Below are 24,967 nucleotides of genomic sequence, written 5' to 3'. Positions count from 1 at the left end.
GGCCTCTTTTTGTTTTTATTTCTTGTAATTGAATTTTATATCTTGGGGTCATTGCCCTTGTGTTTTGTCATGGCAGCTGACAGGGGTTGCTGGGTCTTTGAAGGCAGTGCTGGAGTAACATTTTTGAGGATTATGGGTTGGGCCCATTGTAGGTATGGGTGTCCCTTCCCAGTTATATGGTTACATTGGTAATATTGGAGGTAATGGGCTGTACTGGGACTACGTAGCTGTAGCATTGCCCCCGAGGTGCTATAGTAGCGGCTGGGGGCCGTCTCATTGGGTGGCAGATACAGCCAGGTTATTTGATGTGATCATGAATGCCTTTCGAAGACCTTGGACCCGGTTGGGATCATTACTGTTCAGTTAATACATTGATTGTACTTGATGCATTGCTATGTAATAGTTATGTTAAATAAAAGGGCTGCTATGGCCGTGTGACACCATAGAAGGAGAGTTGTGTGGTTATTTCAGGTAGGGGAAGGTTGAGGGCAGGAGCGGACTGACCATTAATCTCATTGTTCCATTGACCATCCAGAGGAATTTCTCAGGTGTTATCTGTCATTACCTATACCCCAATCTGAGTCACCTAGATCAGGGGATCAGGACCCAAACATACAATATGTGGTCTGCCAGACTACACCTCTCCCAGCACAAATTTTTGTAAGGACTGTAATTACAAGGGGTGTTCAAGTCAAACTGGGACTTTTAATTTTACAGGTGTAAAAAAAGGGATGCTGGCATGGAGGTACTACACGCAGTAGTAAGTGGCAAGCGTGTCCTATTACTGATAGGCGGCACACATGTTGCAGGCCAGTCCAGAAACCGTTAATCAAGATGGTAGACAACAGTCTTAGGGTGTGCGTGGAACAGCGTGTGGTGATGAAGTTTCTTGTGAACGAAGGTGTAAAACACTCAGATATCTAAAAGAGACGTCAAGCACAATACGGTGATGAGATGCTCAGCCGCAGTAAGACATTTGAATGCAGGAAACATTTCAAAGATGGCCGTAGGTTCGTCAGTAATGACCTGGCGGTCCCCAGCCCACAGCAGTCATGACTGAGGGACATGCAGAATATCGAGGCTAATCACTTACTAGCCACCTAATAAAGACAACCACCCCTCAACCAGGGGTGGACTGGCAACTCATGGGGCCCCTGGGTAATAGGGGATCATGGGCCCCTGTGTCCTTGCCCAAACTCAAAAAAGCCTATTAAAAAGGTACCAGGGGCATCTCATGGGGCCCCCTACTGACCCTGGGCCCTCGGGCAGTGCCCGAGTTTCCCAATGGTCAGTCCACCCCTGGGTATGAGATTAACTCTCCGGTAGAAGAACCTCAAGTGCCCAGTGCCTTTTGCTTTGACGGTACAACCTTCCGTGGTCGTGGGCTGGGAAAACAGAGAGCCCCCCAGCGATAAGTTCTCTCTAGAAGTGGCACCATGAAGATGCTCTTGGTATCATTATGGGTTTGGAACCCCACTGTGAGAATGAACACTGGGCTATAACACCTCTTGCTTTTTTTCTGCACTACGCCTCATGAACTAGGCCTTTTAGCCAATACTAGGGAAAGTTTTCTTACCAGGCCTCAAGGCTTAGCCAATGCACCTGCACTGGCACTTTTTTGCTGTTACATATTTATTTTGCTCTGCAAGTGTGTCACTCTGCACTTATATATGTTTTCCCTTTTCACTCAGGATGGAGGATGTGGGTCTTCAGGCCTACCCTGAAGTCTAGCGGGAGGATGTGTGGCCATCAAGTTCCTTATTCCCCTGCTTTGGGACATCTTGCTTTGGAAGAGCTCCTCACTTAATACTTGTTGGTCAGCTTTGGCTGATCATGAGGAGAGGGGTCCTGCCAGTCCTTTTGGCTAGGTGTACCTTACTGCTGTCAGGAGCCTTGTACCATAGGATGTCAGGGAAGGGTCCTGCTTCTTTGGGAGGTGGACCGGAGACACACACTAAGTGCACTTTTTTAGTTTACTTACCGGTGTTTCATTTTTGCACAACCTCCACGGATTCAACAAAAAATTAGTTAGTAAATAGATGAAAATGTGACTTTTGTAAAGGATGTAAGGATGGTATTCTTGTTATTGTTCTACAAATATAGAAAAATAAAGATAGACCTAAATGGTTTATGTACCACTGGAAGTGTAAGCAGGACTAACTCACCAACATATTTTTCTCATTTCCAGGACTCCCCCCTCCCATTCCTGACCATGGCCCATATTTGATATGCCTTCAACCTGGTCCCCCCAGAACATGCCGATTTTCTGGATGTTCTCTCCTAGATCACATCTACTTTCTAGGTGGTCCCATCACAAATTATGCAGGAACTGCTCACTTGCAGTCATGATCCCCTTCGTCCAGGGGCGGACTGACCATTCCAGCGCTCGGGCACTGCCCGAGGGCCCGGGGTCAGTAGGGGGCCCCATGAGATGCCCCTGGTACCTTTTATAGGCTTTTTTTGGGTGTGGTTTGAGTGTGGGTGAGGACACAGGGGCCCCATGATCCCCTATTGCCAGGGGCCCCCTGAGTTGTCAGTCTGCCTCTGCCTTCGTCATACCCTTTTTTTTAAGTTAATGTGCATGCTCTGTAACTCCCATATGGGCGATGCTGGGTTCCCAGGACACAGCATCTTTGGGAGAGAAGACAGAGATATGGGATTGTCCCAGTAAATTTTTCAAAGCTGGCATCTATGGCAGGGATGTGTGTTTCTATGTGTTTTCCTTAAAATATCTGAAACATAAAACACGTCCCTCATTCATATATCAACACTTAGGGATCCTAGCTCTGAATTAATAAAGACATACTGGATATGGGCAGCACAGTGGCTAAATGGTTAGCACTTCCGCCTGGCAGTACTAGGGTCGTTGGTTCGAATCCCAACAATGGCACCACCTGCCTGAAGTTTGCATGTTCTCCCTGTGCCTGCATGGGTTTCCTCCGGCTACTCTGGTTTCCTCCCACATTCCAAAGACATGCTGGTAGGTTAATTGGATCCGTTCTAAATTGGCCCTATTATGTGTATGTATGAATGTGAGTTAGGAACCTTAGATTGTACCCCCCTTGAGGGTTAGGGACTGATGTGAATGTACAATATATATATATGTAAAGCACTGCGTAAATTGATGGCGCTATATAAGTACCATAAATAAATATATAGAGATGGGCACTGAGTTCCCTGTCAGCAGGTCTTGCACATGTCTTTATTAATGTTACAAGCAGAGTAAGCAATGGTAACAGCTTGACCAGGATGACTGGCGGGGGACTCCAGATCTAACATTGACTCTTGGAAATAACAGGTCCAGTAGTTTTTCCAATGTTAACATACTGTAAGTCACGAGGATCTGGATTTCTGTGGTACATACAATGATCATCAATACAATGAGCAATTATATTCAGCGCTCACGCAATGATAAATGAGATAGTAACGGATAAATACACATAAGTGGATAAATGAGAAATTGGAACTGACTGTACAATGGATGAGATGACAATTGTCAAAAAAGTCAATAAGTCCATAGGATGGGCAGAATGAGGAAGAAGTGGACCAAGGAAACAGGGCACATGGGATGGGACCGGCAGCTCCTCGTCAAGGATGTGGGGGTTCCTCAGAGATAAACCGAAGGGAAAGGAGGGCGCCAGGTCAGTGAAAGTTAAAACCGTAGATACTTTGTTGCAGAAAACTTACATCTAGAAATCCTTCGCTCAGCATGCAGGATGAGATGGTGAAAAGAGAGGATCGCAGTTCACTCTGTAGGGTGGATCGAAGTAGGTTGCATAATCTGGAAGGGAGCCGCTTATGGACTCGGCCGCATTTGTTCAAAATTCCCACCGAGATGTACAGGGATGTGGCGGGTGCCATGACAGATACCGTGAATGGCGAGTGGACGGGCTTCTGTGGATCTGGATTTCTAAATGGCTTTAGAACACCACTCAAGGTTGGCCAGTGAAAATGGACATGGAATGATCGTCTCCAAATCATTGCCTAGTGCTTCTTGGCTTGGAGACATCTTTAAATACCCAAAATTTATGTACAGTGTCAGGGTTGTTCCAGCAAAACTCATTGCAGTGCTGAACTAAAACAAATTTAGCTTGTATTTCAACATGGCCATATCATTGATGAGTCCTTAATGGCTATCAGTCCACATAAACAGACTGAATATTGAAGTAGGCTGCATAACCTGGAAGGGAGCCGCTCATGGACTTGGCGGCGTTTGTTCAAAATTTTGCCGAGCGGTAGAGGGATGTGGAGGGTGCCATGACAGATACCGTGAATGACGAGTGGGTGGGCTTCTGTGGATCTGGATTTCTAAATGGTTTTAGAACACCACTCAAGGTTGGCCAGTGAAACCGGACATGGAACGATCTTCTCCAAATCATTGCCTAGTGCTTCTTGGCTTGGAGATATCTCTAAATACCCAAAATGTATGTACAATACAGGGCTGTTCCAGCAAAACTCATTGCAGTGCTGAACTAAAACAACTTTGGCTTGTATTTCAACATGGCCATATCACTGATGAGTCCTTAATGGCTATCAGTCCACATAAACAGACTTATGAAAAACACTTATGTATGGAGGCTTGCAGAGGATCAGATATTCCTTGCAGTGAGCCCAGTGTATGGTCTTCAGAAATTGTCTGTACTTGGACGTTGTGTGATCACCTCAGTCTTCAAGTGATGGATGAGTATACAACAGCAGATCAGCAGCACACAGCCAGATGTCACCGAACGTGCGCAGTTCTCTGTGGTGTAATCTGTGTTTTCTGGAAGTAGAAGATGTCATAGAGCGTTATTACATTTGTAAGAGCCTGCAGCAGGGGCTGGTCTATGTCACACATTTGAGCATAGAAACCAGTATTTATATCACTGAGTCATCTCTGAGCTGGCATCTCAGTCCAGAAAGTAGATGGTGACCATCAATGATGCCTGAACAAAGATGGTGCCAATCAACTGGAGAAAAAAACAGATGAAGGCATTGTCATGGGGAATACTGTGATCTCTGTAGGAGGTAGTACATGCCAGTAAGTGTTACACTTTTGTATTGCTGAGCATGCTACACGTGTCTAATGCTAGGCACTCTTCAAAATGATGTTGTGGAGGATAACCTTTGTGGGGGTTCACCACCCTGCTATACAAAAAATCAGCATTTGTTTGTGAAGGATGCCATGTAAGGTTTGGTAGCACTAGTTACTGGACAGAGTTCATTATTGCTGGTATGGCTCCTTTATAGAGAATCTGTTATTTTGCCAGTTCAGGACAAAATGACAGGTTCTCTTGAAAGCTCACAACTCCATCCACCAATGCTCACCTTTGTCATGCTTCCCCACTCCTCCATTCATCCATTGAAGTCCTACGAAATACTGTGTATGAGGTGGTCCTCAACCTTCTCCCTTCCTTCGAGGATGCAGTGCTCAGACTAAAGTGGCCAATCACCATTCCTACTTACAGTTTATGAGAGATCATGTGATCTTCCTCCTTCCTCTGAGGATGCAGTGCTCAGACTAAAGTGGCCAATCACCATTCCTACATACTGGTTATGGGAGATCATGTGACCTTCTCCCTTCCTCTGTGGATGCAGTGCTCAGACTAAAGTGGTCAATCACCATTCCTACATTTTCATTATAGGAGATCATGTGATCTTCCCCCTTCCTCTGAGGATGCAGTGCTCAGACTAAAGTGGTCAATCACCATTCCTACATTCTGGTTACAAGAGATCATGTGACCTTTTTCCTTCCTCTGAGGATGCAGTGCTCAGACTAAAGTGACCAATCACCATTCCTACATACTGGTTATGGGAGATCATGTGACCTTCTCCCTTCCTCTGTGGATGCAGTGCTCAGACTAAAGTGGCCAATCACCATTCCTACATTCTGGTTAAAAGAGATCATGTGACCTTTTTCCTTTCTCTGAGGATGCAGTGCTCAAATTAAAGTGACCAATCACCATTCCTACATTCTGGTTATGGGAGATCATGTGACCTTCTCCCTTCCTCTGTGGATGCAGTGCTCAGGCTGAAGTGGTCCATCACCATTCCTGGGAAGGAGAAGACCATTAACCCCCTGGTAGCTTTGACATTGACCAACATTGAGCTTGCACAGAATTTAAATGCATGGCTCCAATGGACAAAGAGAGAAATGGGGGAGCATGGCAAAGATGTGCATCAGCGGGTGGACAGGTGAGAGTGTGAGCTTTCGAGAGAATCTATCGCTTTACTCTAAATTATCACAACTGAGACATTCACTTTACGGTCCCAACATTAATAGCTGTGGTTGGTCTCTAACAGACAAAACAGATAAATATTTTCCCAAAACCAGAATGAAAAGAGGTTTAGGACATATTAGTAGTCACACAAGCCATACACTACAAAGATACTGGAGCAGGAGGACATACAAACAAGTATTCATTCTGAAATGAAGGTAGAAGTAAGGGTTATATTGCCCTACTAAATACACAAGATATTCACTTTCTCCTGTATTATACCAACACTTTTAGGCAAACCCAAACAAAGTAGACAAATGAGGCTTGGATGACTGGTGAGGGGGTCACAGGAAAACTTTCCTGACAAAAACATGGATGCCATTGCTGACGTCCTTCTGAAGTTATCAATTTCCCGACTGTTCATTGCTTAGGTTTTGTTCATCTCAAGTAACCTTGCACAAATGGGTCAGATGATTGTTGTTTTAGTTTTGATGGGTAGTGTGTTCGGTCAAAGTGGACCTCTGTTGGTATAAATCCCCTACATATCACACATACACCCAGTGATCACTCAGACTGTACATTGAAATTTTCTTTTAGCAAGACAACAACATGAGACTGCAGCAAGGGTCTATCTGTGAGGACAGCCAAGAATGGCACAGGCACCAAGGTTTACATCACTGTGAAGACTCTGAGCCGGTATCTCAGTCCAGGAAGGTAGATGGTGACCCTGGATGATACCTGATCAAAGATGGTGCATAAAAGTAGAAATATTAGTTGTCACACAAGCCATAAACCACGAAGACATTGGGGTAGGAGGAAATACAAACAAGTCTACGGTATTCCAACTACAAACAGACATTTCAGTATGTTGAACACAGATAAAGACATAGCAGGGATCTATCTCAATCACCAGTATAAATACAAGATAAATACGTGTATAGGTGTGTAGCACTACCCCCTCAGGGGCCGCTGGTTCTGAATTGGGTCCCCCTTAAGCTCTGCACAGCCAGGTAACATGTACTTTCCACACCTGTACACTTGAAGACAGTAAACAGTCCTTGAGCTTGGTTTTGTTGTTTTTTTTTATTAGGGGTTAACAATTTGGATGGGGTCTAGGGGTATATGGGATGCCCAAGCAATTGAAGAACTTCAGAACAACTTCTGAGCAACTATGTACAAAAAATGCAGATAGCAACAGTCTCTCTGCTCAGGCTGGACATTGAAGCAGTGGAGATCCTCCTCTCCAGCATCCTGCCTGCAGGTAGGCTCCCCTCCCTGGGGCCCCCTCTCAGGCTACACACTTAAGCCTTTCCCACTCCATCTTCCACCCTGCACTGCCCACTACTCCCCAGTCTCTGTCATATTTAAGGGTTGCCCTGAACACCACACCCAGCCTCCTTCCAGGGGATTAGCCAGGGTCCCTCAAACATGCATCTGAGCTTCCTGCCCTCCACCACCCCTCTTCCAGAAAGTTTTCTAGTTTCTGGAAAGGTGAGAGGGCTCCAGAAGACCTGATCTGTAGAACCTCCCTAACCTGTCCTGAGGTGAACTTCTGCCTCACTCCCAGGCTGACTCATCCCATGCTGCTACTCAGCCTCTATCTAAAAAAAAAAAATGAAATAACAAAACTCCCTAGCTAACCCTGGGGGGTGTTACATGTGTAAATAATATTTTGTTTATTAGGTGAAAATGTACTCCTGAAAATTTACTGAAATTTGAATTAAGTTCTGAAGTTTCCAAAATGAAGAAACTTGTAAATGTACTTACCGGTCCTGCAGTATGACCAGGGGAGGACAGATTTTGAGGCTTTACTGACTGGATTTTCTGCTGTGCATATATAGGTAAAGTTGGGGGGAGATGGGATTGGGGGGGAATGTGTGCTAGGAGAGGGGGATTGAGGGGATTTGTGTTAAGAGGGGAAATTGGGGGGGTTGTGCCAGGAGGGGGGATTTGTGCTGGAGGGGGGATTGTTATGAGTTGTGGTAGGAGGGGGGATGGGGCGGGAATTTGTACTGGGAGAGAGGCGTGGAGAGGGAGTGTTGTGCTAGGAGGGAGTACTAGTTGGGGGATTGGGGGGAGGTTGTGCTAGGAGGGGGGATTTGGAGGGGATTTGTGCTGGGAGATGGGATTGGGGGGATGTGTGCTAGGAGAGGGGGATTGGGGGGATTTGTGTTAGAAGGGGAAATGGGGGGGGGTTGTGCCAGGAGGGGGGATTTGTGCTGGAGGGGGGATTGTTATGAGTTGTGCTAGGAGGGGGGATGTGGGTGGGGAGGAAAGATGGGAAGGGTCATTTGGAGGGGGTTGTACTAGGAGGTGGGATTGGGGGGGAGAGGATTTTTGCTACGGTGGATGATTTGAGTGGAAAGAGGATGTGTGCTAGGAGGGGTGAAGTAGAATTACAGTTGATGTTTTAATTTTCTTTTTTTTTGGGGGGGGGGGTGCAAGTACCCAGCCCTGTCCATTCCCAGAAATAGCAGGCAAAGCACAGGTTCACAATAAAGTGTGAAGTTTAACTCTAGGTGCAAGTATAAGCCGTGTTGTACCTACCTTCTCGGCAGTACTTCCAGGGGAGGACATCTTTCGAGACGTTACTGACGGGATTTTGTGCTGTACATACATAGGTGAAGTTGACATGACTTGGCGGTACAACCACAACGCCCTGCGTATCATTAATGTCAGTGCTGTTTAAACACGTCCAGGCGACGGTCACATTGCTGCTATTTACTGAACACGTCAAGATGACCTCACACGTCTTATTATCGGTGACATTGGATGTGATGACGACATCCTCAGCCGTTAAGTTTCCTAAAGGAAAAAAAAAACATGGAGCGTCAGACATCCCTCCAGAGAAGTATTGCCGCTCCCGCCCCCCACCGTGATGCTGAATGTCGGGGTAATGTCACTGCTGTGTACACTCCTCCAGGCGACGGTCACATTGCTTCCATTTACTGAACATCCCAAGATGACCTCACACGTTTTATTATCCATCAAATTGGAGATGATGGCGATATCCTCAAATGCTAAGTTACCTGGAGGATGGGAGCAATAAACATTGGAAACGTCTCTCCGGAAAAGTATTAAAACTCCTAACCCTGGTGCTACAAATGTCATTATTAGAGATGAGCGAATCGAACTTGGCAAAGTGGAATTCGTTTCGAATATTAGGAAAATTTCGATTCGCCGAATCCAAAAATTAGCAGACTTCGGATGCGCGAATCGAAATTTTTCCAAAAATGGCGGCGACATGTGTGGCGATGGAGCGGGGATCTCTGGGAAGGCGCGCAGACAAGGCGCGCTGACCCATAATGCATTCATTCATGACATGTGATCGCATTAGTCAATCAGCAGCCAGCCAGCCAGCACTGTGTAATGGTCGAGCTATAAATAGCGGCCATCTTAGAATTCTCCATTAGCCTCCGGTCATTCAAGAGAGACAGACCTCTCTGTATTAGGGACAGAGTTAGGGCCACAGAGACTTTAGGGACACAGAATCGTTACTTAGGGACACAGAATTGTTACTCAGGGACAGACACAGAATTTTTACTGAGGGACACAGAATTGTTACTGAGGGACAGACACAGAATTTTTACTGAGGGACACAGAATTGTTACTGAGGGACATAGAATTGTTACTGAGGGACACAGAATTGTTACTGAGGGACACAGAATTGTTACTGAGGGACACAGAATTGTTACTCAGGGACAGACACAGAATTGTTACTCAGGGACAGACACAGAATTGTTACTCAGGGACAGACACAGAATTGTTACTCAGGGACAGACACAGAATTTTTACTGAGGGACACAGAATTGTTACTGAGGGACACAGAATTGTTACTGAGGGACACAGAATTGTTACTGAGGGACACAGAATTGTTACTGAGGGACAGACACAGAATTGTTACTCAGGGACAGACACAGAATTGTTACTGAGGGACACAGAATTGTTACTGAGGGACACAGAATTGTTACTGAGGGACACAGAATTGTTACTCAGGGACAGACACAGAATTGTTACTCAGGGACAGACAAAGAATTGTTACTCAGGGACAGACACAGAATTGTTACTCAGGGACAGACACAGAATTGTTACTGAGGGACACAGAATTGTTACTGAGGGACACAGAATTGTTACTCAGGGACACAGAATTGTTACTGAGGGACACAGAATTGTTACTCAGGGACAGACACAGAATTGCTACTCAGGGACAGACACAGAATTGTTACTCAGGGACAGACACAGAATTGTTACTGAGGGACACAGAATTGTTACTGAGGGACACAGAATTGTTACTCAGGGACAGACACAGAATTGTTACTCAGGGACAGACACAGAATTGTTACTCAGGGACAGACACAGAATTGTTACTGAGGGACACAGAATTGTTACTGAGGGACAGAATTGTTACTGAGGGACACAGAATTGTTACTCAGGGACAGACACAGAATTGTTACTCAGGGACAGACAAAGAATTGTTACTCAGGGACAGACACAGAATTGTTACTCAGGGACAGACACAGAATTGTTACTGAGGGACACAGAATTGTTACTGAGGGACACAGAATTGTTACTCAGGGACAGACACAGAATTGTTACTCAGGGACAGACACAGAATTGTTACTGAGGGACACAGAATTGTTACTGAGGGACACAGAATTGTTACTGAGGGACACAGAATTGTTACTCAGGGACAGACACAGAATTGTTACTCAGGGACAGACACAGAATTGTTACTGAGGGACACAGAATTGTTACTGAGGGACACAGAATTGTTACTGAGGGACACAGAATTGTTACTCAGGGACAGACACAGAATTGTTACTCAGGGACAGACACAGAATTGTTACTCAGGGACAGACACAGAATTGTTACTCAGGGACAGACACAGAATTGTTACTGAGGGACACAGAATTGTTACTGAGGGACACAGAATTGTTACTGAGGGACACAGAATTGTTACTCAGGGACAGGCACAGAATTGTTACTCAGGGACAGACACAGAATTTTTACTCAGGGACAGACACAGAATTGTTACTCAGGGACAGACACAGAATTGTTACTCAGGGACAGACACAAAATTTTTACTGAGGGACACAGAATTGTTACTGAGGGACACAGAATTGTTACTCAGGGACAGACACAGAATTGTTACTCAGAGACAGACACAGAATTGTTACTGAGGGACACAGAATTGTTACTGAGGGACACAGAATTGTTACTCAGGGACAGACACAGAATTGTTACTCAGGGACAGACACGGAATTGTTACTCAGGGACAGACAGAGAATTGTTACTCAGGGACAGACACAGAATTGTTACTGAGGGACACAGAATTGTTACTGAGGGACACAGAATGGTTACTGAGGGACACAGAATTGTTACTCAGGGACAGACACAGAATTGTTACTCAGTGACAGACACAGAATTGTTACTCAGGGACAGACACAGAATTGTCACTCAGGGACAGACACAGAATTGTTACTGAGGGACACAGAATTGTTACTGAGGGACACAGAATTGTTACTGAGGGACACAGAATTGTTACTCAGGGACAGACACAGAATTGTTACTCAGGGACAGACACAGAATTGTTACTCAGGGACAGACACAGAATTGTTACTCAGGGACAGACACAGAATTGTTACTCAGGGACACAGAATTGTTACTGAGGGACACAGAATTGTTACTGAGGGACACAGTATTGTTACTCAGCGACAGACACAGAATTGTTACTCAGGGACAGACACAGAATTATTACTCAGGGACAGACACAGAATTGTTACTGAGGGACACAGAATTGTTACTGAGGGACACAGAATTGTTACTGAGGGACACAGAATTGTTACTCAGGGACACAGAATTGTTACTGAGGGACACAGAATTGTTACTGAGGGACACAGAATTGTTACTGAGGGACACAGAATTGTTACTCAGGGAAGACACAGAATTGTTACTCAGGGACAGACACAGAATTGTTACTCAGGGACAGACACAGAATTGTTACTCAGGGACAGACACAGAATTGTTACTGAGGGACACAGAATTGTTACTGAGGGACACAGAATTGTTACTGAGGGATACAGAGTTATTACTCAGGGACAGACACAGAATTGTTACTCAGGGACAGACACAGAATTGTTACTCAACGAAAGACACAGAATTGTTACTCAGGGACAGACACAGAATTGTTACTGAGGGACAAAGAATTGTTACTGAGGGACAGACACAGAATTGTTACTCAGGGATAGACACAGAATTGTTACTTAGAGACAGACACAGAATTGTTACTGAGGGACACAGAATTGTTACTGAGGGACACAGAATTGTTACTGAGGGACACAGAATTGTTACTCAGGGACAGACACAGAATTGTTACTCAGGGACAGACACAGAATTGTTACTCAGGGACAAACACAGAATTGTTACTCAGGGACAGACACAGAATTGTTACTCAGGGACAGACACAGAATTGTTACTGAGGAACACAGAATTGTTACTGAGGGACACAGAATTGTTACTGAGGGACACAGAATTGTTACTCAGGGACACAGAATTGTTACTCAGGGACACAGAATTGTTACTCACGGACACAGAATTGTTGCTCAGGGACAGACACAGAATTGTTACTGAGGGACACAGAATCGTTACTGAGGGACACAGAATTGTTACTCAGGGACACAGAATTGTTACTCAGGGACACAGAATCGTTGAATTAAAGAGTATGTCAGACAACACGCAGAGGAGTGGCAGAGGAGGCAATGTTTCAGGAGCGAGCAGACGTGGCAGCAGAGGAAGGGGTCGAGGCAGCACTAGTCGCAGCCAGAGGCCAGTGCTCCCGGTGTCATCCAGCGGTCGTGTCTCCACCGACAACCCGTCATCGATTGGTTGGCTCGGTCGTCTTCCTCTTCCCAGGTCACCTCTGACACCTACAGCCAACGGTCGGTGGGTACGTCAGACACAACCGTTAGTTGGCATGGCCCAGGAGCAAGCCCACTGAAATCACGTGTCCTCTACCTGCCCCTGTCCTTTGGTGTTCCCTCACCAAGCGAAGTATCGCATGCTGTGGGCTCAGCCCCACTGTACAGTGAGGAAGAGCTAACAGAGGGCGGTCAGGAACGGGGGGAGACATCCGCCTCTTCAGCAGCCAGGCGAAGAAGTAGTGGCGAGGAGAGTGGCTCGGTAGCCGGTCTAGAGACAGGTCTGTCTCCTGACCCACATGCAGCCGAGGGGGCTAGTAGTGACGCGGAGACCCTAATTGATGATGATGAGGCTGATCGCACTTGGCAGCCTCGTCGTCATCAGGCTATTGCTTCCGCATCATCAGGAGAAGAGGGCGCCAGCTTGGCAGCGAGCAAAACAGTCGGTGGGTTGCCCAGGAGGCAGCAGGGTCGCAGCAGTGTCAGTGGAGGCAAGCGGCCACGGAGTAGAGCACCAGCTCCACTGCAGCCTACCACCACGGCCAGTAGTGGTGCCGGTGTGCACGGAGGAAGTAGCAGTCAGCCAGTGAGGAGTAGCGGGGGCAAAGTTTCCTACTCGGCGGTGTGGCAATTTTTCGTCAAGCCGCCCGAGGAAGTAAACGTAGCCGTATGTCGACTATGTGGCCAGAAAGTCAAGCGTGGCCAGGGGGCCCATGTTGGGACTACAGCGTTGCATCAGCATATGCAGCGTCGCCATTTGGTGGCCTGGGAAAACCGTGATAAAGATACGGCGGTTCTGCCTGCCCCAGCCCCCGCTCCATCACCCGCTCCGTTACTTGCTCCGTCACCCGACGTCAATCGCCCTCTATCAGCCAGTCGAGGCTCCAACACCTCTGCTGAGGGGAGTTGTCGCTCGTTGGCATCTTCCGCTCGTTCAGATGCTCCTTCTCCTGCTACTCCTCTTCACGGATTCCGTCAGCAGTCTTTCTTGGAATCCGTTTCCAAGAGACAACAGTTTGCGAGCACGCACCCGACGGTGCAAAAGCTGAACGTCCTCCTGTCCAAGTTGCTGGTGCTGCAGTCCCTCCCTTTCCAACTGGTGGACTCAGCACCTTTCCGAGAAATGATGGCTTGTGCCACGCCGCGGTGGAGAGTGCCAAGCCGTCATTTCTTCGCCAAAAAGGCAGTGCCAGCCCTGCATTCACATGTAGAAGAGATGGTGGGCCAGTCTTTGAGCATGTCGGTCTCTGCCAAAGTGCACGGCAGCGCCGACGTGTGGAGCTGTAACTACGGTCAGGGACAGTACATGTCATTTACGGCCCACTGGGTGAACGTGGTGCCGGCACAGCCGCACCAGCAACTTGGACAGGTCACGCCGCTTTTGCCTCCACGTTTGCACGTCCTTGGTCCACAAAAGATGTCCGCCTCTACCACCTCTTCTTCCGCCGTGTCCTCAGCCGCCACCCCCGTGCCAAGTCCCATTACCCGACCGGCATATCACATGTGCAGTTCGCAACGGTGTCACGCTGTGCTGCACCTGGTATGCCTTGGCGAACGTAGTCACACAGGGGAGGAACTTCTGAGTGTAATGAACAGAGAAATCGACAGATGGCTGTCTCCGCGCAAACTGAAAATCGGAACCATGTTGACCGACAACGGAAAGAACATGGTGTCTGCTCTGCGTCAAGGAAGGTTGTGCCATGCGCCATGCATGGCTCACGTGTTCAATCTGGTTGTCAAGCGGTTCCTAAAATCCACCATCCCACTGCAAGACATCCTTAAAATGTCACGTAAACTTTGCATGCATTTCAGCCATTCCTACACCGCAAAGCACACCCTCCTTGAGCTGCAGCGGCAGAACGGAATTCCACAGCATCGCCTGATCTGCGACGTTGCAACAAGGTGGAATTCAACCCTACATATGTTAGACCGCCTTTACGAACAGCGAAAGGCCATCACCGATTTCCTGATGTTACAAGCGGATAAAGGTACTCCCCTGTGTAACTTCGATGTCAGCCATTGGCAGCTCATGCGTGACACCTGCCGCTTGCTCAGGCCCTTTGAGGAGGCCACGCTATTCGTGAGTCGGCAGGACTATGGGATGAACGACGTCATTCCTCTGTTGCACGTCCTTGAACAAATGCTGTTAACAATGGCTGGTCAGGGTGCGGTAGACGTGGCGCACAGATCTCAACGCCACATGACCCCTGTGGGGGCAGGACAGGAAGAAGAGGAGGAGGTAGAGGAGGACATTGGTGCTCAGGAATTATTGAGTGAAATGGGTGGTTTTTCCACTCAGCGGACAGGAGTGGAGGAGCAGGAGCATCTGGTAGAGGAGGAGGAGACAGAGGACCCAGACACACCGTGGCAGTATGCTGTGGAGATGGAGGCAGGGAGTCCCTCGCATTCCTTGGCACAAATGGCCCATAGCATGCTCGGTTGCTTGCGTAGCGACAGCCGAATAATAACCATCAGACAGAGGGATGACTTTTGGCTGTCCACCTTGTTTGACCCTCGCTACCGTTCAAAAATGGTGGCCTTTTTCACACCTGCTGAGAGGGAGGCCAAAATAACGTACTATAAAAACCACCTATGTAGTCAGTTGGTCTCTGCCTTTCTGCGCCAACGTCCATCCTCAGACACTGTGGGCCCTGTGCGCTCGCGTTCCGCTGCCATGGCAGCAGGGGAGGGGTGGGGTGGTAGGAGCAGTGGCAGCTCCACCAGCAGCGGCTGCCTCAGTCCGCAGTCGATGATGAGTAGCTTTCTTCACCAGCGCAGTGAGGAAACTACTAACCAGCCGCAGCAGCAGCAGCAGCATCAGGTGGACCTGGAGCAGGAGCTCAAACAACAGGCTTGGGCCTACTTGGACAGCACCCTGCCAACCGAGGTAGACAATCCCCTTGACTACTGGGCAACGAAACTTGACCTTTGGCCCCAACTAGCTGAATTTGCCCTTAAAAGGCTGTCATGCCCGGCCAGTAGCGTGGCATCGGAGCGCGTGTTTAGTGCGGCAGGAGGTATTGTAACTCCACGGAGGACACGACTGTCCACCCAAAGTGTGGAGAGACTCACGTTTGTGAAAATGAATCAGGCGTGGATTAGTCTGGATTTCAAACCACCAGTTCCTGACACAACTGACTAAATCCGCCATGAATCATGCCCCAAACATGGTATTATTTTTAACATAGGCCTCTGTATGGCCTTCAATTTAAGCTGCTTACGCTTCGCCACTCTGCCATGGGCCCCTGTACCGCCTCCTCTTGCTGCTGCCAGGTCCAGAGTGTCTCATGGGTCCCTGTACGGCCTCCCATTGCTGCTGTCTCCATCGCCACACTCTGCCATGTGACACTTTTAGGTCTCCTCACACTGCTGGTGGGTTCCATTTTGTCATAGGGTGCTGGCAGATTACGGGCTTCCCATTGCTGCTGCCAGGCCCCTAATCTGCCATGGGCCCCCGTACCGACTCCTCATGCTGCTGCCAGGTCCAGAGTGTCTCATGGGTCCCTGTACGGCCTCCCATTGCTGCTGTCTCCATCGCCACACTCTGCCATGTGCCACTTTCAGGTCTCCTCACACTGCTGGTGGGTTCCATTTTGTCATAGGGTGCTGGCAGATTACGGGCCTCCCATTGCTGCTGCCAGGCCCGTAATCTGCCATGGGCCCCTGTACCGCCTCCTCATGCTGCTGCCAGGTCCAGAGTGTCTCATGGGTCCCTGTACGGCCTCCCATTGCTGCTGTCTCCATCGCCACACTCTGCCATGTGCCACTTTCAGGTCTCCTCACACTGCTGGTGGGTTCCATTTTGTCATAGGGTGCTGGCAGATTTTGGGCCTCCCATTGCTGCTGTCAGGCCCGTAATCTGCCATGGGCCCCCGTACCGACTCCTCATGCTGCTGCCAGGCCTGTAATCTGCCATGGGCCCCTGTACCGCCTCCTCATGCTGCTGCCAGGTCCAGAGTGTCTCATGGGTCCCTGTACGGCCTCCCATTGCTGCTGTCTCCATCGCCACACTCTGCCATGTGCCACTTTCAGGTCTCCTCACACTGCTGGTGGGTTCCATTTTGTCATAGGGTGCTGGCAGATTACAGGCCTCCCATTGCTGCTGCCAGGCCCGTAATCTGCCATGGGCCCCCGTACCGCCTCCTCATGCTGCTGCCAGGTCCAGAGTGTCTCATGGGTCCCTGTACGGCCTCCCATTGCTGCTGTCTCCATCGCCACACTCTGCCATGTGCCACTTTCAGGTCTCCTCACACTGCTGGTGGGTTCCATTTTGTCATAGGGTGCTGGCAGATTACGGGCCTCCCATTGCTGCTGCCAGGCCCGTAATCTGCCATGGGCCCCTGTACCGCCTCCTCATGCTGCTGCCAGGTCCAGAGTGTCTCATGGGTCCCTGTACGGCCTCCCATTGCTGCTGTCTCCATCGCCACACTCTGCCATGTGCCACTTTCAGGTCTCCTCACACTGCTGGTGGGTTCCATTTTGTCATAGGGTGCTGGCAGATTACGGGCCTCCCATTGCTGCTGCCAGGCCCGTAATCTGCCATGGGCCCCCGTACCGCCTCCTCATGCTGCTGCCAGGTCCAGAGTGTCTCATGGGTCCCTGTACGGCCTCCCATTGCTGCTGTCTCCATCGCCACACTCTGCCATGTGCCACTTTCAGGTCTCCTCACACTGCTGGTGGGTTCCATTTTGTCATAGGGTGCTGGCAGATTACGGGCCTCCCATTGCTGCTGCCAGGCCCGTAATCTTCCATGGGCCCCCGTACCGACTCCTCATGCTGCTGCCAGGCCCGTAATCTGTCATGGGCCCCTGTACCGCCTCCTCATGCTGCTGCTAGGTCCAGAGTGTCTCATGGGTCCCTGTACGGCCTCCCATTGCTGCTGTCTCCATCGCCACACTCTGCCATGTGCCACTTTCAGGTCTCCTCACACTGCTGGTGGGTTCCATTTTGTCATAGGGTGCTGTATGGCCTCCCATTGCTGCTGCCTCCACCGCCACACTGTGGCTCCACACTCTGGTTTTGGCCCCGTGACTGCCCAAATGAGTGAAGTGTGCGGTGATTCTAAGATCGACGGCACTCATCTGCATGTCATACTGACTGACAGTATTATTTCTCTTCCCCAGCAGACTCCAAGGGCATTTAAATTAAAGGTACAGTGTTCTGCACTAATATAAAGGCTCTCTGAAGCCTAGAAACACCCTTTTATAAGTTAAATTCGCAGCGAATATATTCGCATCGAATCGAATTTATTCCTCGAATTCGCCGAATCAGCCGAATCGAATGTTTGAATACTTCGCTCATCTCTAGTCATTATAGATTGTGTCAAATCCACGAATATTACATGACTATTGCACCAGAGATAGGCTTGTCCACTCCCCATTACCACCATGACCGTTCCGTACAAACCCCCCTTTCCCTTTAACCCATTATACTTACAAAACACATGACACCAATTTTTGGAGTAAATGGCCAACATGGCCTTTTAAAAGAATTGTTGTTGGCCTTCGAAGGCACCCCCAAACAATCCGAAATGCACCTGCGGACAACCATATACACTAGGCCTCCAGCCGCAACCAACCAGCTCGGAGACAACCATACCGTCTGCAGTGCAGCACCACCACCTTCCAGTTAAACCTTGGTTAACTGGGAATGTCCCCAGGCATCCCATACCACCGATGGGTCCCACACCATTGTTTTTTACCTTCCAAGATAAGAACCGCCTCCAAAGACCAACAACCCCCCAGGAACCAACATAACCCCCCTTTACCTGGAGGGACCCAATACTCACCAAAAACAGGGAGGGTGGGAGGGAAGCTTTCACTCCTGACTTCCAGCTCAACTGACGCCCCCTCACTGAAACTCCCCACCCTAAGGTGCAGGAAACCCCACCTACTCTCAACCTTCCACCAACCAAATACCCCCACTATCAAAACAAACCCCTTGGATCTGCCTTAACCCTTTCTGTCTATCCTCCTTCCCCACTCTGGGCCTAGTCATGTATGCCCTGCGCCATTTCTTCTTTCTTTTTTGCTATGGGCATTTCTATTTTGTTTTAGAAGCTAAACTTATTGAAATGCTAATTAAAGGACAAATTAAAGGACCACTAGGGCCCTGTGGCTTTTGTATTTTAAATGATAGAGACAGAATATCAACCAAAAATCCAGAAAAAACACACATGATACAAATGTTATAAATTGAGTTGCAGTTCAGTGAGCAAAATAAGTATTTGATCCCCAAGCAAAACATGACTTCATACTTGGTGGAGGAACCCTTGATGGCACGTACAGAAGTAAGACGTTTCTTGTAGTTGGTTACCAGGTTTGCACACATCTCAGGAGGGATTTTGGTGCACTCTTCTTTACAGATCTCTAAATCCTTAAGGTTTCTTGACCGTCGCTTGACAACTCAAAGTTTCAGCTCCCTCCATATATTTTCTATAGGATTAAGGTCTGGAGGCTCCATGACCTTAATGTGCTTCTTCTTGAGACACTTCTTTGCTGCCTTGGCTGTATGTTTCGGGTCATTGTCATGCTGGAAGATCCATCCACGACCCATCTTCAGTGTTCTGGCTGAGGGGTAAAGGTTCTCATCCAAGATTTTACAATAAATGGCCCCGTTCATTGGCCCATCAATGCGGCAAAGTCGGTCTGTAGCTTTAGCAGAGAAGCAGCCCCAAAACATAATGTTTCCAACTCCGTGCTTGACTGTAGGGATGGTGTTACTAGGGTCATAGTCAGCATTTTTCTTCCTCCAAACATGGTGAGTTGAGTTAATGCCAAAGAGCTCAGTTTTGGTCTCATCTGACCACAGCACTTTCTCCCAATCCTTCTCTGAACCATTTAGATGTTCATTGGCAAACTTCATATGGGCCTGTACTTGTGCCTTCTTGAGGAGGGGGACCTTGCAGGCACTGCAGGATTTCAATTCATGGGGGTGTATTGTGTTACCAACAGGGGCAGACTGACCATTTGGAAACTCGGGTGCTGCCCGAGGGCCCGGGGTCAGTAGGGGGCCCCATGAGATGCCCCTGGTACCTTTTTCATAGGCTTTTTTGAGTTTGGGCAAGGACACAGGAGCCCCATGATCCCCTATTGCCCGGGGCCCCACGAGTTGTCAGTCCACCCCTGGTTACCAATGGTTTGTTTGATGACTGTGGTCCCAACTGCCTTGAGATGCTTCACAAGCTCCTCCTGTGTAGTTCTGGACTGATCTCTCACTTTTCTTATGATCATCCTTACCCCATGAGGCAAAATCTTGCATTGAGCTACAGACCGAGGGTGACTAATGGTTATTTTTGTATTTCCTCCATTTGCGAATAACCACTCTAACAGTTCTCTCCTTCTCACTAAGCTTCTTGCTGATGGTCCTGTAGCCCATTCTAGCCTTGTGCATGTCTACAATATTGGCGTCCTTTGACAGCTCTTTGGCCATGCCCATGGTGGTGAGTAGGGATGGTCTATATGTTGGTTCCCAGGTTGAGGAAAGGAGTGATGTGAGCCTAGAGAGAGGGGGTGCCAATGAGGGAAAAGAAATCGACAGTCATGTTCCCCCAGCCATAGGACAAATGCCAACTTGGCTCCAGAGAAGAGGAGGAAGAGGATGATGAGGTCACTGACTGTACTTGGGTGCCTGAGAGAGCAGAGGAGGAAAGTGAGGAGGAGGCACAACTCCAATGAAGAAGGATGTCCTCCAGGGGCAGCCAACCGATGGCATCACACGACAGAGCTCCACAGGGGCAGGGTGCTGCTGACTACCGGCAGACTCCCAAAAGTTCTCTGGTGTGGGCTTTTTTCAACGCATGTGCAGCAGACCACAGTGTTGCTGTTTGCAGTCTCTGTCTGAAGCGGATCAAGCGTGACCAAAACACCAGCCACTTGAGCACCACATGATTGACAAGACATATGACGAGCTGCCATGCAGCCCATTGACAACACTACCTGAAAGACCCACATCCTAAAAAGGTGCAGACTTCTCTTTGCTCCTCATCTGGGATCTCTACCCCTTCTATAAAATGTCAAGTCTTCTCAACAGGCTCCACTGAGAGGAGTGATGGTACAGCCATGGGTGCCACAGGTCCTTGTAATCAATCTGCTAGCAGTACACCACCTGTTGAGTTCATTACTAGTAGTAAAAAAAAAAATGACAGTATATATACCGCCATTTGTAGACGCTGTAACCAATCAATATACGCTTATTGGGATTATGTAGCAGAAAAATATTGGCCTAAATTTATGAAGAAATTAGATTTTTTAATTTTTTCCTATTGGATATGTTTTATAGCAGTAATTAAAAAATATTGTTTTTTTTTAATTGTCAGGTTTTTTTATATAGTACCAAAAAGAAAAACCCAGTGTTGATCAAATACCACCAAAATAAAGCTTTGTGTGAAAAAAAATCACACAGATTTTCTTTGGGTACAGGGTTGCATGACCGCGCAGCTGTCAGTTAAAGTAATGCAGTGACGTATCGCAAAAAATGGCTTGGTCAGGAAAATGACCAGAGACTGCAGACACAGTACAGGAGATGACCAGAGACTGCGGACACAGTACAGGAGATGACCAGAGACTGCAGACATAGTACAGGAGATGACCAGAGACTGCAGACACAGTACAGGACATGACCAGAGACTGCGGACATAGTACAGGAGATGATCATGTGTCTGGTGTCAAATCGGCATTGCTAAAGATAATACTTACTGAACACTGTGAGATGGTATCTGCAGATCTGTATCTCTTCCCCAATGATGATTAGTGCTCGGTAGGTCCCCCGGTCTTCCAGTCTCGGCTCAGTTATGATTAAGGATCCATCAGATGTGCTGCTCAGTCTTCCTTTATACTCTTTATAGTCAATATCAACAGGTTCTCCTGGTTTTGTTGTGGCGATCACAGCACCAGTTTTTTCAAAAGTCCAAATAATTTTTCTGACTCCAGTGTAGCTGACTTGTAGAGTGACAGCTCCTCCCACAGCGCCAATGACATTTCTCTCACAGGGGTCCTCACTCATCACATCTGATAAAGAAGAACAATACTTGGTGTCAGCGGTCACCAGACATTACATCATATTACATTTCATTATATGCAGCTCTTCTATTGGATCGGACTACGTGGGCCAGCCTTCCCTCCCCATGTGCACCAATGAGCCTTGGCCGCCCATGGCCCTGTCTCCCTTTCGCCATTTTTTCTTCCTTGGTCTGTCCTGACCAATGCAGACCGGGAACATCCCTCAAGAGCGGCAGTTTTGACGTTGGCCTAGCCATTGTCCTTCTCCCTGGGAAGCTCTAAAGCAAGGGTTGTCAACCTTACTGAGACAAGGGCCTAGTAAATTCCTACAAAACCCAACATGACCCAACAGTAAAGATTAAAAAAAGTCTATACTTACACAATATATTAAAATATGTATTGAAGGCTCTGGATGGGGCTGGGAGTCATTGTGGGGAGGATGAAGGTTCTGGGGGAGGTTAGGGAACTCTGCAGCTTGGTGGTTCTGTAGGGGATGAGGTTTCTAGAGAACAGGGAGGGAGGGCTATAGAGGGCTGGGGACTTTGTATGGGGCATTGTGGAAGACTAGAAGGTTGGGGGTACTGTGGACCACTGTTAGAAGTTTGGGGTACTATGAAGGCTCTGCAGCAAGCTAGAGGGCACTGCAGGGGGCTGTGGGGTCTATATGCGGTTAAGTAGCACTGTGGGAGCAGGGGTCTTTCAGGGGGCCTGGGGTCACTGTGGCCCATTGTGGGAAGTTGTGTGGTACTATGAGAAATAGAAGGCACTATGGCAGGGGACCTGCAGATGGCTGGGAGCCCGGGAGGAGAAAGGCCATGGCCAAGCATTGAGAACCAGTACTATAAAAGACACCCAAACATGCCTTGCAACTCCACTTCACCTATATTCCAGCCAGTTCCAGAAATTTTTTAGATGTTTTGAAAATTAACCAGCGGATCCACATTTTCCTAAATTTTTCTATTCTGTCTTCTTCAATTTGACACAACATCCTCCATCCTGACATGGCCAGGCATTGAGATCCACTGCTATGAAAGACATCCAAAAGTGCAACTCCATTTCATCCACCGCATGATGACCTAAACCAGGGGTCTCCAAACTTTCTAAACAAAGGGCCAGTTTACTGTCCTTCAGACTTTGAGGGGGCCAGACTGTGACCAGTGAGAGTAGAAAATGCCCCAGAATCAATGGGAATAAACAATACCATTCATTGTACATTCAGTAACCCTCAAAGGGTGTACAATCTAAGGTCCCTAACTCACATATATACAGATCGTGGGTGGACTGACAACTCATGGGGCCCCTGGGAAATATGGGATCATGGGGCCCCTGTGTCCTTGCCCAAACTCAAAAAAGCCTATGAAAAAGGTACCAGGGGCATCTCATGGGGCCCCCTACTGACACTGGGTCCTCAGGCAGTGCCCAAGTTTCCAAATGGTCAGTGATACAGATATTAGGGTCAATTTACCTACCATCATGTGTTAGGAGTGTGGGAGGAAGCCCACACAGGCAGAACAAGCAAACTCCAGGCAGGTGGTGCCATGGTTAGGACTGGAACCAGCAACCCTAGTACTGCCAGGCAGAAGTGCTAACCATTTAGCCACTGTGGTGCTGGCGCTGGGGGTGAAGAGTTAATTGATGCTGGCTGCTGGGGGATCTGTTGTTGCTGCTGGGGGTCTATGGTTGCTGGGGTAGTATTTTGTTGAGAGTCCATTGTTGCTGGGGAATCTATTGTTGCTGGGGGGTTCTCTATTGCTGCTGGCTGCATGGAATCTATTTTATTAGGGGAAGGTGGGGGGGGGGGGTAGTATGGAAGCAAGAAGTGACTCAGAATGGGGATGTTTCCAGACCTCTTCTCTGAGAAAAAAAAACCTGCATAAAAGTATAAAAAAAGAACAATATGGTGATAATCCTCATCATGCAGAGACCTAGAGGTGACCACTCGAGGGAGACATGGACGGGAAATGATCAAACTGTGGATCAGTAGATGTAAGAGACAATACAAAGCAGACACAGCACACCCCGTACGTATCCTGGTGTCAGTGAATGTTGAATGCAGGGATCCCTATACATGGTATGAATTTCAGATACAAGAAACCCCCCCAGTCATCTAGCCAATCTGTCTGCTCAGGAAGTAGAACTCTTCATCTACCATCAATATTCTGCTACTTTTGTTCATTACTCTATAAAAGTCAGTAAATACAATCTCCTGTGATGGTCAAAGTGATCGATAAATGACTAGAGAAACAAAATGAGGACATCCTTACAGTTCTGAAGAGTCAACAACACGACCATCCAGAGGTAGAATGGAGACATGGTGTCTGTCCGCGTGGAATGTTTAAGTCGATGGTCAGTGGACAGCTGAGACTGATCTGTATCATGCATGCGGTACAAGACAGGAAATCTGTGAGAGCTCAGCGTTAAAGAAGGAAGTTTTTATATATATTAACCACTTCCCGTCCATCCTATAGCAGATATACTGCTACAGGGCGGTGCGGGTGTGCAAAATCACGTATACATGCGCGGGTAGGGGATGCGCACCCTACTTGCACCGCCATTTGTGGTCGCGTCTATCAATCACTAGGTCCCGGCCGGTGATTACCCGCCGGTGCCCGGTGATTAGTGAGCATCTCCAACTTGGAGGAAGACTGTTTTGTTTACTAACAGTCCTCCTCCCTCTCAGCTCGGGCACACTGCACAGCACAGCCATCCTGATCAGTGTGCTTACAGTGAAGCACCAGCACACCGCCCCCTAGTAAAACACTCCCAGCACAACCCTTTGATCGCCCCTCATGTTAACCCCTTCCTGCCCAGTGCCATTACTACAGTGTCAGTGCTTTTTATTAGCACTGATCAC

At 48.1% G+C, this 24,967-nt stretch overlaps 1 protein-coding gene across 1 annotated transcript; it reads right to left on the bottom strand.

The window, feature by feature from the left end:
- Positions 1–3,173: 3,173 nt before the first annotated feature.
- Positions 3,174–24,502, bottom strand: LOC149431541 (SLAM family member 9-like). The gene is made up of 4 exons (XM_089665491.1): positions 24,378–24,502; positions 21,811–22,122; positions 8,745–9,002; positions 3,174–4,762 (listed from the first exon to the last, which is right to left on the bottom strand). The coding sequence occupies exons 1-4, from the start codon at positions 24,493–24,495 to the stop codon at positions 4,626–4,628; spliced, it is 825 nt and encodes a 274-aa protein (XP_089521617.1). The 5' UTR covers positions 24,496–24,502; the 3' UTR covers positions 3,174–4,625.
- Between the last annotated feature and the right edge of the window lie 465 nt (positions 24,503–24,967).

Source organism: Staurois parvus, unplaced genomic scaffold (genome assembly GCF_062004578.1).
Source record: "Staurois parvus isolate SC_StPar_1 unplaced genomic scaffold, SC_StPar_1.0 ptg002218l, whole genome shotgun sequence".
NCBI lineage: Eukaryota > Metazoa > Chordata > Amphibia > Anura > Ranidae > Staurois > Staurois parvus.
Note: the sequence above shows the minus strand (reverse complement) of the source record. Positions and strands in the feature narration are given on the sequence as shown.

Bases quoted from the DNA above. Each gene is read 5' to 3' on its own strand.
- LOC149431541 (XM_089665491.1), bottom strand. From the start codon at position 24,495: ATGCATGATACAGATCAGTCTCAGCTGTCCACTGACCATCGACTTAAA. The intron at 22,123-24,377 runs GTAAGGATGTCC...CTTCTTTATCAG, and splicing joins GTTGTTGACTCTTCAGAACT to ATGTGATGAGTGAGGACCCC. The intron at 4,763-8,744 runs GTAGGTACAACA...TTCTACTTCCAG, and splicing joins CTGGAAGTACTGCCGAGAAG to AAAACACAGATTACACCACA.